Source organism: Capra hircus, chromosome 17 (genome assembly GCF_001704415.2).
Source record: "Capra hircus breed San Clemente chromosome 17, ASM170441v1, whole genome shotgun sequence".
Classification (NCBI taxonomy): Eukaryota; Metazoa; Chordata; class Mammalia; order Artiodactyla; family Bovidae; genus Capra; species Capra hircus.
Window position 1 is genome coordinate 34,504,738 of NC_030824.1, and position 16,335 is coordinate 34,521,072.

Below are 16,335 nucleotides of genomic sequence, written 5' to 3' on the forward strand. Positions count from 1 at the left end.
CTTCAGCACATGCTACATCACTACACTGGTACCGGTACTCATCTGAAAGTGAAGTGAAGGACCAGTATCTCCAAGGACGAAGAAGGGGACAGAATAAGGCTGAAGATGGTGAATTCTTACAAAGGACTACTCCATCTTAATTAAAACCATAGGCAATAACTTTCAAAGCTGAATGAATTAACATGCTGGATGAGAAGGTGGAATTAGTTCTTAAAACATGTCTTCTGAGGTTTAACCTCCCTGTTATTGTTTTCTAAATGTGATTGTCATTTCTTTTTGAACATTGTTCTAAGCATCCTCCCTATCCTCTTAATTTGGACCCCATACCCAGGAACGATAAACTACCAATAGAAAATAATACATATGTCCATAAATAATGTTTGGATGTAAGGTAACACATATATAAAAATTGAATCATTTAAAAGTTAGATAGGTTTACTTTGACACAGAATGATTTCAATGTATCTGACTATCAAGTACAGATGCTAATGTAATATAATATGGTGAGATTTTTTTTTGCCAATGGGGAAAAATATTGCTAGGCATTTAATGAACAACCTAGCCACTCATCTCAGCTCAACTGGCAAAAGTAAGAACTGTGTCATCTTCATCTTTGCATAGTGCCTTTAAAATGGGTCAGCCACAGGATTAGGTGATAATAAATGGTCATCAGCAAATGGTCCAAAAATGGTATTTGCTCATGCAAACCTATCCATATATAGGCATGTATCTTATTTCTGTAGATATTTTCATTAATTATTATCTGAAGCCTTTTGACAAACATTTGACACTGTGAACATTTATAAATTTAACCAAGCATATGTAATATTGTTCCATCAATTAATTACAGTAATATTTAATTAGATTAATAAAATGCTTGTGCATTTTCTCTATTTTTATTAGTCCTTTCTTCAGGAAAAAAATTGGTTCAAAAAGTGAGTTAAATGCCAAAAATCCTAGAAATATCCACATTGAGTCAAGCTATATTCCAACATGATTGGGAGCCAGATTGATTAAAACATATAGAATAAAGGAAATGTTTAAATAAAGGCATAATATATAGAAAATGTTTACACTGTCTAAAACTTTCAACTAATTTGCTTAACCAAATAAAGCAATTTCATTTGTCAAAGTGCATCCTCGGCACAATGTACCATTCTCAATAACATTCACTCACAGCTTGCCTATGGAATTAATAATAAAATATTATTATCTTAAATGTATGTCAAGATGATTACCCACTACTATCTATTTTTAAGAGGTATCTGTCAATAGTTCTTTTTTTCCCAAATAAAAATATTTTGTTTCCATCCTGGTGGCTGTTAATTATCAGAAAGATGGAAAGCCATTGAAGTAAAATGTCTATTGTTGACTTATATGCTTTCCAAATACTTTGGAAAGGTGTGTCTTGGCTAACTAATCTACACAGATTCAATCAATGGAAGTTTTAACTAAGAGGCACAAATGTATACTGAATGTTAGCATTAGGAAGTTAACTCAAAATATGTAATGCGTTTTCCAGGATGCAGAGATAGTTGAGAATCCATTTTGGTCCAAACATAAGCTGAGGCAAAAGACACTCACTGGGAGAGCTCTGGATACTGGAGTGGGTATGCACAATGAAACACAGATAATATTATCATATTGCCCCTAAGAGAGGTGAAAATATGGCTTCAGACTCTTCCCTCGTATATAATTCTTTCCCTGGAAAATTAAAATCATGCTTTAATCCAATTCCTTATCTTCTCACTGCCCACTCTAACAGCTGGATATATCTGCAGAAAAGTGCACAGCCATGAAAGAGTACTCTCACTTTAAATTTATGAGCAAATATATCACAAGAATTGTCAGCACTTCTGGACATCCTCTGATATCCCCTGGTCTTTTCTCTCTTTCCTTGTTTATTCACAACTTTATTTCTTTGTTCTGAAACCTCTAAAACTTTCTCCCTTTTCAGTTTTAATTGATGCTTCACTTCTTATCTCATTAAGAAATTATAAGCAACCAGATGAGACCCACACACTTCCATAGTATAAAATAAGTCCAGCTACCTGCCCCAGAAAGGGTCTGTTCTTCCGTTCATTTTGGTTAATGGATAAAGAATCCACGTTTTCCTGTGTCCCTGTGGCACTGGGTCCTATCTCTCTAACTGATCCAAGGGCTCTGGCAATCACCCCTCTTCCTCTGGCCTGATAAATTTCCCTCTCCATTTCGCTACCCCACTGACATGTCTCCTCAGTCATCATCTGTAGATGGCAGAGACAGAGAAATAAGAGATGAAGAATTTCTACATGGATTTCTGATATCTCTGCTCCTCTGTAGAGAAACACTTTTGCAGTGAGCTTCTGTATTTGCATTATCACTTTTGCAGCTCCTATCTCTCTCTTATCAATTCTTAACCAGAGTCAACCATGGCTTTATTCTTTCCAAATCTGTGGTCATTTACCAATTCTCGTTAGCCTTGATCTCAGCCACATGTAATTCAGCTCACCATTCTGGCTTCCACAAAAATCGTTCTTACTTAGCTTCTGTGTATCTGCACCCTTTAGGTTTTCCTCCTGCATTGCCACTGGCTGTGTATTTGTCTTCTCTGTTTTTCTTCACTTTCTGACTGGTTTGAAGGTTGAAGTACAACTAGGTTCTGTCCTTAGTTCTCTTGCTCCCCAGTGTGTGCTCACCCATTGTCTATTTTATCCCTACTATAGAGTTGTTCGGTCTTGTCGCTTATGATTCTTAAATGTATGGCTAGTGATCTAAAATCTTCCTTGATCTGCAGATTTATAACCAATTGCATAAATGGCATTTTTCCTTGCTGCCTAAAAGGAATTCGAATTTAATTGTCTTTAAATGTGTGTGTGTGTGCACGTGTGTGTGTTTGTACTGCTCACATATGTTTCCAAATTTGAGTCCCCAGTGTTTTACATTTCAGCAAATGACTTTTCACATTGTTTGTTTGCTTAGCTTATTTCTTTAATTTCCATAAATCCTATGTCCAATCCACTACAAATTATTTAAGACAGTCTGATACCTTTAACCACTGGCACTTCTCTCATCCTGATTCAAACCACTATCATCTCTCTCTTGGACCTGTGTGGTAAGGTCTAACTGACCTCTTAACTTCCACCTTGCTTCTCCATAATAATGAATCCTGGGTGTATGCTGAGTTGTATCCAACTCTGTGAGACCCTATGGACTGTAGCCTGCTGGGCTCCTCTGTCGCTGGGATTCTCAAGGCAAGAATATGAAGTGGGTTGCCAATTCCTCATCCTCCTAGGTATCTTCCCGACCCAGAGATAGAACCCACATTGCTAATAGCTCCTACATTGGCAGATGGGTTCTTTCTAATCTAATCTGAAACACTGGACCATTTTATGTCCAATCTTGAAAAACAGTTTCTACTTAACTGTAGTACAAATGAAACTATTTTACTTATATTTATATGAATCCACCAATAGTCTTAATTCATTATTCTGTCCTCAATCATAAATTTTGATTTCACTCCCTGTCAAATTTTTATCTTCCTCCTGGTTCTATCACCTAACAGTAACCAAGGTGTTACCTTCATCCTTAAGTATTACTCAAATATATTTCCACACATCCACCTGTGTACATTTGAGTCAAGGGAAAACTATTAAAATAAATGATGCTCATCAAAGGAAGAACTATTTAGTACCTAACATCCTGAATCATTGGAAAGAAACTGTCAAAACAGCAACAGATATTTGAATTTATATATTACCACTTTTTATGTTATATGCTTGTGTTCAGTTCAGTTCAGATCAGTCACTGAGTCATGTCCGACTCTTTGCGACCCCATAAATTGCAGCACACCAGGCCCCCCTGTCCATCTCCAGCTCCTGGAGTTCACTCAGACTCACGTCCATTGAGTCAGTGATGCCATCCAGCCATCAAATCCTCTGTCGTCCCCTTCTCCTCCTGCCCCCAATCCCTCCCAGAGTCTTTTCCAATGAGTCAACTCTTCACATGAGGTGGACAAAGTACTGGAGCTTCAGCTTTAGCATCATTCCTTCCAAAGAACACCCAGGACTGATCTCCTTTAGAATGGACTGGTTGGATCTCCTTGCAGTCTAAGGGTCTTCTCCAACAACACAGTTCAAAAGCATCAATTCTTCGACGCTCAGCTTCCTTCACAGTCCAACTCTCACATCCATACATGACCACTGGAAAAACCATAGCCATGACTAGACGGACCTTTGTTGGCAAAGTAATATCTCTGCTTTTCAATATGCTATCTAGGTTGGTCATAACTTTCTTCCAAGGAGTAAGCATCTTTTAATTTCAAGGCTGTAATCACCATCTGCAGTGATTTTGGAGCCCACCAAAATATTTTTGAAAATAACTACTGATTTATGGTAGAAATATGCCAAGTGAAAATTTCCATAATGTTATATGTTTAGACTAATCTGTGGCTGGCTTTTATTTATGTTTTTCATTTATTTTTTGTAATTCTAAAAAAGTCTGGAGATGAATACCTTATCTAAGAAACATACAAAATTTATTTATTTATTGTAAAGTTTATTTTGTTGATGTATAGTGATTTGCATAGTTGTGTTAATTTATTTTTTTCACCAAAGTAATTCAATTATACATATACATTCTTTTTCATATTTTCTCCATTATGGTTTACCATAGGATATTGAATGACTTTGTTATTTATCCATGATTTATTTATTATCTTATTATTATCTATAATAATAAATTTTAGTTCAGTAGTCTTTCTACACATTGTGGACTTCAGCCTGGTCTGCTGGTTAAACCCATTCAAAAACTTAGGAATCCATCTGTGAATGCTTTAGCTATGTCAAGAAGACAAAGTACTGCAAAATGTAATCACAACTAATGTCTTGATTTTAAGATGTGCCTGTAGAAAAACATGATACACCCGTGGTGGATTCATGTTGATGTATGGCAAAACCAATACAATATTGTAAAGTAATTAGCCTCCAATTAAAATAAATAAATTTAAATTAAAAAAAATAAAAACATGATACAAACAAAAAGAAATGTATACATTGATGAGAAAAACATAAGGGGACACATGAAATGTGTCACAGCTGCCTGAACACACAACACTCAGTAAACTAAGCTCTATAACAAACAAGAAGTTGATACAAAATTTAGAGCTGGATAATGTGATAGCTTAAGTAAAAATCAAAATGATTAGATTTGCTTATTATTGCATCAAATTAAGTGTTTAATATTCGAGTTGAAGAATTTATTTACAGTTTGTTTAATCAGTATCAAAATAACAATATGGCTAATTTCTATGCCATTTTCATTGTTCTGGAAAAAGCTAAGTCTTTTTTATTCAATGTGATTTTCTGCAAATTTGTTTTTACATAACTATCTATATGCTAATCACATTCAAACTTCTCACTTTTCCCATTTGGCCTTAATTTTTATTATTAATAAGCTTTCAAATCTTCTCTGAAATATCTATAGGCACTCTTTCAGAGAGGTTTTTTAAAAGTGAAACATAGATCAGACTGATGGAGAAAAAATTTCAACTGCATTTTATAGAACATTTTATCCCCAATTACATATGCTGAATGTAATCAATGGAAAGTTTTTCACCATCTGGTTTTTGTAAAGAAATACCAAGAATGAGAAATAATTCACATTGAACCATAAAAGCTGCAAAAATGTTCTTCACTTTGTAACTTGCAAGAACAGCACATTTAACATTTGAGGATTGTATATTAAGAAATAAGCACCATAAGTAAATGTGTCAATGACAGGTAATAACCAATATATTTAAACAGCTACAAGATGGAAGCAAAATTATTTGAACTAATAATATGTTCTCATGGAGAGTAAAAGAGCAAAATCACATTTTATTTATTATGTACTTTAAGCAAAATAAACCTATAGTAAATCAGTGAGAAAGATGACTGGATCGATTTTCAATTACAATTAAGAAACTGATAATAAATATGTTTCTAAACTTGAGATAGTTATTTTTTTTCTTTAAGTAGTCTTATCTACAATTGGGAAACATTACCATCAATTTGTCTATCATATAATGATCTGGCAAATTTGGATCTGTAATAACTTGATCAGGGGCTTTTTAAACAACACTATAACCCAAAATAAACCTAAAAGAAAATATGTGTGGCTTTCTAGATTCCAGTGTGAAAATGTATTGCAATCAAATGTTAACAGTTGTTGAATTTTCAGTCTTAAACATAGCAATTATCTCTTATTGAGTTCTTCTATTGCCCAAGAACTGTGTTAAATGCATTATTTAATCCTTACAAATACCACAGTAAGAAATATTGATCCTCAATAATGTAAAATATTCAAATACAAATTACTATAGAAAGTAAATTTTTAAAAAGCAAAGAGAAGTAAGCTATTATTGTATTATAGACTCAAACAGAAATGTTTGAAGTATATGTGTACTAAAAGAGAGCCCAGAGTCCTTGATCGCTGCCTTAACTTACTGTGTGAATGTTGGCAGCCATTTTTAAAATCTTAAGTTTTGTGCCTTCTGGTTTGTTATTAAAATGAATTAATAATCTAATAGTTGTGAAAGTGTTTTGACACAATGCCTGATATATCTCATTTCTCACTGATAATGTTTTAATACATTTGTTGGGTGGTCCTAATATTTAAATCCCACTCTTATGGAGCAGTTTTCATGTTTATATAAAATCTATCATATATCTATTATCAATAAGTGGAAGATAAACACATACAATGTTTAATGTTTACAAAATCCTTTACAGAGCTTTCAAAAATGAGAGGAGAAAAAGTTAGTATAATTTGATTAACAAATAGTAAATTTATGAGTATACACCTTATGATTCCTAATATATGTTATATATTGGCTTACACATAGGATTCTGCAGTTCACAGTTTAATTAGGGAGGAGAGTGACACAAAATTATATTCTTAACATTGATTAAATTCAATGCAAAATAGAAAGCTCAATTGATTCTGTAATCAAATCAGAAAATTTTAATATACACCACCTGACATTCTGGGGATTAATAAAATTAGTTTTGAGGTTGTGGGTACAGGATGCATTCAGAGGAATTGAAACTTCTGAGTGTCAGTATTTTGTCCAAGTTATTAATTGCACTACCAATCTGTAATTTCATTTAGCTAATACTGACTAAAAGCAAAGCAGAACAGAACAGAGCAAACAAATAAACATCTGGGTACTCTTTTCCAAAAGTTGATATATTCATCAACATAATTATTTTTCAAGAAATGGCATACATGCCTATTTCAATTTAAAACAAAACCTTTACACAGGTGCCCTATCCCTCCCTCCAAAAAAAGGAAATCTAAAAGCCCATGTATACTAGCACAGGACATTTACTTATATATTTAAAAATATCGTTGGCAGCCTAGTTTTCTAGCCTCAGTTTTCTAAGTTCTGCCTTAAAAAACAATAATAATCAGGTAAGAGAATCGACTGATTAATCAGTTAGCAAAATGAAATGTGAATGTCTCTCTAGATTATACCAAAGAAAAAGACACCATGTCAGATTTCATTCAAATCACGCACACAGAGGTATAAAAAAGCATATTTCCCAAGTTGTTATTGTTGTGATGCACATTTAAGTGCACAGAACATTTGCCTTTATGGCAGTTTTATTCTCAGAGATTAAATGGAGAAAGAGTTTCTGTTCAATTGATTTTCTCATAAAAGGTTAATTCCATACTCTTCTTAGCATAGGTTATATCTTGAGTTTCTTACTCTAGCTTACTACTATATTCTGAGTGTGTAAATTCTGCTTAGTAGGCCAGACTGATCTGGTATTGAAGTGAGAGGAGTTTTTGTTATGTGTAGACATGTGTATTGCAGCAGTTAGAAAGCCATTTGGGCGTGAGGGATGGGAAATTAAGGCAAAACTCTCATGACAGTTATTAGTGGGCATTATATAAAATGGAATGTTCAGTTCTATAGTTAGCATCATCATAAAAAAATTTGATGCCAATATTCCCTGGTAGCTCAAATGGTAAAGAAACTCCCTGCAATGTGGGAGACCTGGGTTGGGATCCTCTGGAGAAGGGAATGGCTACTCACTCCAGTATTCTGGCTTGGAGAATTTCATGGACTGTGCAGTGCATGGGGTTGCAAAGAGTCAGACATGACTGAGAGAATTTCACTATCACTATAATGTTCTATATCCTATTATAGACTGTTTCTTCATAATCAAATAAATGTGAGTAGAAATAAATTCTCTGAGCCAAGAATACTGGAGCGGGATCTCATTCCCTTCTCTAGGAGATCTTCCCGACCCAGGGATTGAACCCGGGTCTCCTGCACTGTAGACAGACGCTTTACTGGCTGAGCCACCAGGGAAGTCATGTTCACAAACGTCTGTTTTATCTAGTTTCAAGGATCATAAATCACTAAAGAAAATTCTCTGTGAGTTCATGTCTATATTTACCAGTCAGTAGTACTCTTGCCTGGAAAATACCATGGGCGGAGGCGCCTGGTAGGCTACAGTCCATGGGGTCGCAAAGAGTCGGACACAACTGAGCGACTTCACTTTCACTTTTCACTTTCATGCATTGGAGAAGGAAATGGGAACCCACTCCAGTGTTCTTGCCTGGAGAATCCCAGGGACGGGGGAGCCTGGTGGGCTGCCGTCTATGGAGTCCCACAGAGTCAGACACGACTGAAGCGATTTAGCAGCAGCAGGCAGCAGCGCAGCAGCAGCAGCAGCAGCAGCAGCAGCAGCAGCAGCAGCAGCAGCAGCAGCGGGTAGATATAGTTTAGATGGGGCTTCTCTGGTAGCTCAGAAGGTAAAGAATCTGCCTGCAATGCTGGAGACTGGATTCAGTCCCTGGGTGGGGAAGATCCCCTGGAGGAGGGAATGGGCTGCCCACTCCAGTATTCTTAATGGAGAATCCCAGAGAGGCCTGGCAGACTAGCAGTCTGTGTGGCAGCAAAATGTCAGACATGACTGAGCGGCTAACACTTTCACTTTTATATGTATTGCCATAGAGATATAAATATAGACAGAAATGTTTCTTAATCTGGACTTGAACCTTAGTTTTAAAATAATGAATAAATATACAGGCTTAAATGCAAATGCCAAACATGAATTTGATAAATTCAATACATGAAATAAGGCTGCTTAAAGTTCAAATAATTAATTAATAATGCAAACCCTCCTTTATTTAACTTTTTACAAAGTTTTTGCTATTACTTTTCAGTACTTTTTAAATTAAACGCTTTTATTTTGAGATAATTATAGAGTTGTCTGCAGTTGTCAAAAATTGCATTTCATGCATCCTTTGCTCATTTTTACCGATGGGTAATGTTTTATAGAACTATAGTACAATATCATAACCAGAATTCCAACTTTGATACCATCCACTGATCTTACTCAGATTTTCTGATTCATTTCTATGCATTTATCTGTGGGTATATGTGTTTTGTTCTATTCAATTTTAGAACACATGTAGGTCCCACTATTCACCACCTTAGCCAAGAAGATAGACTAGTAAAAATCTGAAAATATGTTTAAAATTAATTTTAAGACGCTAGTATATTTTTTAAATCAGAAGTTAAAAATTACTACTGAAAAGATCCAGATAATGCATTTTTTTGTCATTTCAGGCCATGCTGTCCCTGTTATAAAGACTCAATTTTCCTTTTGTATCTTAAAGCAAACAACAAAAATCCATAAACTGATAGTGTGGCAGTGTTCCAATAAAACTTTGCTTAAAAAATAAACAGTATCCTGGATTTGGCCTATAGGTTTTTGTTTGTTGATCCCTATAAGGTGTTCATAATCACTTTTTATGAAACCTAAAAGTAATACAATTTTTTAGAGACACATGTATCCCATTGTTCATTGCAGTATGATTTACAATAGCTAGAACATGGAATCAACCTAGATGTCCATCAACAGATGAATGGATAAAGAAGTTATGGTACATATACACAATGGAATATTACTCAGCCATAAAAAGAAATGCATTTGAATCAGTTCTAATGAATCTAGAGCCTATTATACAGATTGAAGTCAGTCAGAAAATGAAAGATAAATATCATATTCTAATGCATATATACGGAATCTAGAAAAATGGTACTGAGGAATTTATTTACAGGGCAGCAATAAAGAAACAGACATAGAGAATAGACTTATGGACATGGGGAGAGGGGAGAAGAGAGTGAGATGTATGTAAAGAGTAACGTGGAAACTTACATTACCAAATGTAAAATATATAGTCAAAGGGAATTTGCTGTATGGCTCAGTAAACTCAAACGGGGACTCAGTATCCTCAAACAGGGGCTCAGTATCAATTTATAGGGGTGGGATGGGGCAGAAGATGGGAGGAAGGCTCAAAAGGGAGGAGATATATGTATACCTATGGCTGATTCATGTTGAGGTTTGCCAGAAAACAACAAAATTCTGTAAAGCAAGTATCCATCAATTAAAAATAAATAAATAAATAAAAGTAATAAATAATTTAATGAGGAATTATGTTTTGATATTTTCCTATTTGAAAATAATTAAATATGAATTGTTAGCAGCCCTTGAACATAATATTTTGACTTGCTCCTTCCTTTAGGTCATTATTTGAAACAATATAAATTGTTGAAATTGCACAGAAAATATAATCCGCCATTACAAGAATTAATTTTAGTCAACATGATATTAGGCCTCCAGCTCCATGGAATCTTTCTTATGTCCAAAGTTTGGTCAATTGTGCCCTAATAGCACAAGCAATTTATTGTTTTATTATAGATTATTTACTTCCTTTCTGTTGAAATAAAGTTATATTATAAGTTATGCTACTGCTAAGTCACTTCAGTCGTGTCCGACTCTGTGCGACCCCGTGAGCTATTATTATGAGTTATTATGAGTTATATATTATATATATGTATATATAGGGCAAAACACCAAAACAAACCAACAAACAGAAGACTGACAAATTCTGAGACCTAGGTAATGTATTAACCCCTGGTAACTCACCCAGTTAATATAAATTAAATTGTAATACTAAGTATGATGACAATAAATTTTGACACAATCATGATTGAATAAATATGCTTAGTATAAGTCTGAAGAACAAAAGCTTTTCAAACTATTGTTTAACATTCCAAGTTATATCCAGTTCATTTATTTCCATGTTGATTTACATATTGAGTAGTATTATGCCTAAGCTTCTAGTAATAAAGCAGAATATTAAATATAGCAGATTTATTTCTCACTTCATGATATTTAATTTCATTTGATTCCATATTATCAATTGCTGGTTGTCAGTTAGACAAAACTTCAGTGTTAGAATGATTCTAAGTTAACTTAATTGTATATTATTTACACAGCTCTGTATCATGTGTCTGTGGAATACTAAAGTTTTCACTTTCAATTCAAACTGACAGAAAAAAACTCTTTTATGAAGATTAAAGCAAAATATTAATACAATTCATTTTAACTTTCTATAAAATAGATTAGATATTCTTTCTGTAAAAGAAGATAATCTATCATCAATTGTGTAGTCAAAACACAAAGAGTTCACTTTGGTAAATAAACTATTCTTACAATTTATCTCATTTATATGAAAAGACTTCTAGTAGAAAAATGGCTACAGACCCTTCCATCTTAATGCATTTGAATACTTATTCAATGAAATTTGTAAAGAAAAAAGCTTATCAATGGGTACATGAGCAACATTGTGTGATATTATAAATTTAAGCTAATAATTAAAATATCACACAAGCTTTTAAGTATAACATTACTTTGGCAGCACTCTGAGAGTTTGGGAGTGGAACCCATTTAAGATTAGAAATCAAACTGATCACTGACCTTTTTGAATGATGGAAGTTCTATATGCTTAACATTTCAAAATTTCAGTCTGGGTTATGACTATTAATAAATAAATATTCTTTCTAGTATAAATAAATAAGAAATATATTTATAAATAAATGAAAGGTATTAAAGATATTTATATATTTATTTATCTAGCATGTTAAAATAATTTGTCAAATTACTAATTCAGCAGTACTTTTCCATAAATAGTTCCCAATGATTTTTAGTACCATGGAAGTAAATATTGCTAACTTTTAATTTTAAATTATTGTCATCTCATATTTACTAATTGGGTTTAGCATGAGTTCTTCATAGCTATTTCAGTGGGCATTTACCAGTTCTCTGTAATCTGAAATAGGTGGTGTATACTGTAGGCATCGTTTTTAATCAGGAAGGAATGAGATGTTATCACAGGATGGCTTGGCATTCACTCTTCTCTCAGTTTCACTCCAGGTGCATTTCACTGGGTGGAATTGGCTTGTTGACTGAATTGGCCACTCTGTGTCCCTAAGAAAACTGCCATGATTGGGAAGCCATATGGTGCAATGCTGTAAGCTATATTAAATTTTGAGTCATATTTTGGCCAGCTTTGTTCTCATAATGGATTCAGAATTGTATTCAGACAAATTTCTATTCACTTACTAATCACAAGTGTCTTTAGCCTATATTTCTCTCTTTTTTAAAAGACTTTAAGTTAGTGATGCTAGAGTTTAAATTTAAGGGCACTAGGTAAGAAGAAGGAAGAAATAGAGAAAGGTGGCACTTTAGGCCCACACTGCATTTACCTTTGAAGAAGCAGTCTTCATTGTGGACAATGGTAATCTTGTGTTTCTTCAGGCAAGCAGCTCTGTGCACCTCACAGTGGTTTTCATAGAATTCCCCATCAGATCCACACACAGGTTTGTAGTGCCGATTGCAAAGGTCCATACAGGCACATTCTGCCTGCCCTGTCTCTCTGCTGAGAACACAGTGCCTTCCCAAACCACAGTATTTGTTTTCACAAGATCCCAAAGAGCCATCCTGAATCAGAATTCCTGTAGGCAAAAAAAAAAAAAAAAGAAAGAAAGAAAATCACTTGGATTTATAGATTATGTATCCAAATAATATGCTGATATCAAAGTTTCAAAGGATTCGGATAAAATAAGTCTAAGAGAAATATAATATAATCAGGGTTCAGTTGTTCTTAAGGGGAGGGAATTTTATCAGAACCAGACCAAAAAAAAAAAAAAAAAATACCTTGATATTGTCCCCTTCTTCCACTTTTCTCCTTGAGCTCTCACCTCCCTACTCAGTGAGTATTACAGTCCTTAAGGACAAGGGCTCTGAATTTAAACTGCTGAACTCAAATTTTCTAGCTTTACGCCCTTGGAAAATTTACTTCCTTGTGCTAAATTATCCCATTCATAATGCGAGGTTGATAGTATAGACCATCTCCTAGAGTTGTACTAAGTAAAACATGTACTGATCCACAGGACACACAGTCCTGGCATATAGGAAATATTTGACAAATGCCAGCGTTTATATTAGCAGAATTCTGCTGGGAGAAAGGAAACATATGTATGTAAAGTGGGAAATAGGAGAGAATAGGAATGAGAAAAAGTGTCTTGAAAACTTTCAGGTTCTAACATCTGATCCTTTCTTGTTTTGACCTTTGCCACTTGGCGATCACTGATCCATTTCATGACTAAATGAACAAATCGTGAAGAATTTTATTATGTTGTTACTTGTTTAATCTAACAATCTACATCTACCTCAAAAACATAGGAGAATCTAGCAGTCTTGCAGTGAAACCAAACTAAGCAATTTCATTCTCAGACTTTTATTAGGTAAATCTGAGAACATTATGTGACTGAAAAAAAAAGTGAAGTGTACATACATGTCTATGTGTCTATCTACATAAATATGTATATATAGGAAAACATATATATCAAGGAATAATATATATTCACATATATACATATGTGTAAATGTGTGTAGATATATTTACCACTGCTGACACATACATGGAAAAAAATAAAAGTTTTGAGAGGTTGTAAACCCTGTGACTCAATGGGAAGGTATCTGCCTGCAATTAAAGAGATGTGGTTTCAATCCTTGGATCAGGAACATCCCTTCGAGGAGGAAATGGCAAACCACTCCAGAATTCTTACCTGGAAAAATCCAATAAACAGAGGAGTCTGGGAGTCTACACTCCATGAAACCATACCTTGGTTGGGTTCCTAACACATCTATAACTTGGTTTCCTCATCTGAAAAATGGAGATTATAGTATATCCTCAAAGCGTTATCAAGATTAAAGGGCTTGTGAGGGAGAGGTCAAGATAGCAGATTAGGAGGCACCTGGGCTCACCATCCACCACAAACACATCAAACTAAGTATACATTGGAAAGACTCTTGCTGAAATCTACCTGGGACTACCAGAAGAACTCTTCTACAGCAAGGCTATAAACAAAGATGCACAAAGCATCTGATAGGAAAGGAGGAGCAGGGATCAGTCATGAACCCACATCCCTATCTGAGAATACAGAAGAAGAATGGCTATCACAGGATTGGGGAATTCTCCCTGGGGAGCAAGGGATTCAAGCTACATATTAGGTACCCCAGCCCAGGGTCCAACAGGAGGTTAGCTCTCTTAGCTTGTTTGAAAACCAGTGGGGCTTCCAGAGGGAAAAACTAAGACTCCCTACTTAAGGAATATACACGCAGACTTACTCCTGGTTACATGGAAGCAGCAGATTGAAACTCCCTGAGGTTCTGATGAGTCTGCCAAGACTTCTCCTGCCCATTCCCAGCCTGCATGGCCTCCTGCTCTAGCCCATCTTGTTCCTATTCCCCACTAAGCAATGAAAGTGCAAACATTTGGAAGGAAATGATCCAGTGCAGACTCCAGCCCTGCCTCTGACCAGTGTGAAAGCAGTCATTGCCAGCTCATGAGTCTCATGCCAGCCTATGCATACTGGAGAGGGGACAGGGGCAGTCCCTTTATTGTAAATGGCAAAGAGAAAAGCAAAGAGTCACAGAAAAGGGGAGTCTCATAAGGTTATTAGCTCATATCTCTGCAGAAACTTTTCAGGCAAGAATGAAATGGCAAATATTCAAAGTGGTGAAAGGAAAAACCTGTAACCCAAGACGCTCTACCCAGCAAGGTTATCATTCAGAATTGAAGGAGAGGTAAAGAATTTCTTAGACACAAAAATGCTAAAAGAATTGATTGATATTAAACTGACCTTACAAGAAGTATTGAAGTCTCCTTTAAGTGAAAAAGAAAAGGCAATAAGAAATTATAGGGTGGTTAAAATACCCAGTAGAAAAGTCAAGTACATAGTAAAGGCTGTGGATCCAGCACTTAAATAATGTAGTATAAAAGTTAAAAGACCAAAGTTATACAATCAACTATAGCTACAATAAACAGTTAGGGATAGACATTAAGAAGTAAAATATGAACTCAAAAAGTATACTATGTATGTAGGGAATAAAAAATATAGAAGTTTAAGAACATATTTGTATTTAAATGACTATCATGGTAAATCAAGTAGATATAGTTATCAGTTCAGTTCAGTTGCTCAGTCGTGTCCGACTCTGCGACCCCATGAATCACAGCATGCCAGGCCTCCCTGTCCATCACCAACTCCCGGAGTTCACTCAGACTCACATCCATCGAGTTCGTGATGCCATCCAGCCATCTCATCCTGGGTCGTCCCCTTCTCCTCCTGCCCCCAATCCCTCCCAACATCAGAGTCTTTTCCAACGAGTCAACTGTTCACATCAGGTGGCCAAAGTACTGGAGTTTCAGCTTTAGCATCATTCCTTCCAAAGAAATCCCAGGGCTGATCTCCTTCAGAATGAACTGGTTGGATCTCCTTGCAGTCCAAGGGACTCTCAAGAGTCTTCTCCAACACCACAGTTCAAAAGCATCAGTTCTTCGGTGCTCAGCCTTCTTCACAGTCCAACTCTCACATCCATACATGACCACAGGAAAAACCATAGCCTTGACTAGAAGGACCTTAGTTGGCAAAGTAATGTCTCTGCTTTTGAATATACTATCTAGGTTGGTCATAACTTTTCTTTCAAGGAGTAAGCATCTTTTAATTTCATGGCTGCAGTCACCATCTGCAGTGATTTTGGATCCCCAAAAAATAAAGTCTGACACTGTTTCTACTGTTTTCCAATCTATTTCCCATGAAGTGATGGGACCGGATATAGTTATAGGTTAACATATATGACCTTTATGGTAATCACAAAACAAAAACATACAATACACACAAAAAATAAATATACAAAAACTCCAAACAGAACAGAACACAAATATAACACTGAGGAAAAACATCAAACAACAGAGAAGAGACAAAGAAAATAAAGGAACTAAAGAAAAGCAAAATTCAGAAAATAAATAACAAAATGACAGTAATCACATGCATATCAATAATCACTTTAAATGTCAATAAAATAAATGATCCAATCAAAATATGAAGGAGAGCAGATTGAGTTAAAAAAAGGACAACAGTAGCAAAAATAAGACCCATCTATGCTG

At 35.1% G+C, this 16,335-nt stretch overlaps 1 protein-coding gene across 2 annotated transcripts in view; it reads right to left on the bottom strand.

Annotated features, from left to right (window-relative positions):
• FSTL5 (follistatin like 5) overlaps window positions 1–16,335 on the bottom strand; it is an 863,982-nt gene that overhangs the window by 604,230 nt on the left and 243,417 nt on the right. For both annotated transcript variants that reach the window (XM_018061498.1, XM_018061497.1), the window contains exon 3: window positions 12,590–12,838. In XM_018061498.1, coding sequence (XP_017916987.1) covers window positions 12,590–12,838 — 249 coding nt within the window. The remainder of the gene's footprint in view (window positions 1–12,589; window positions 12,839–16,335) is intronic.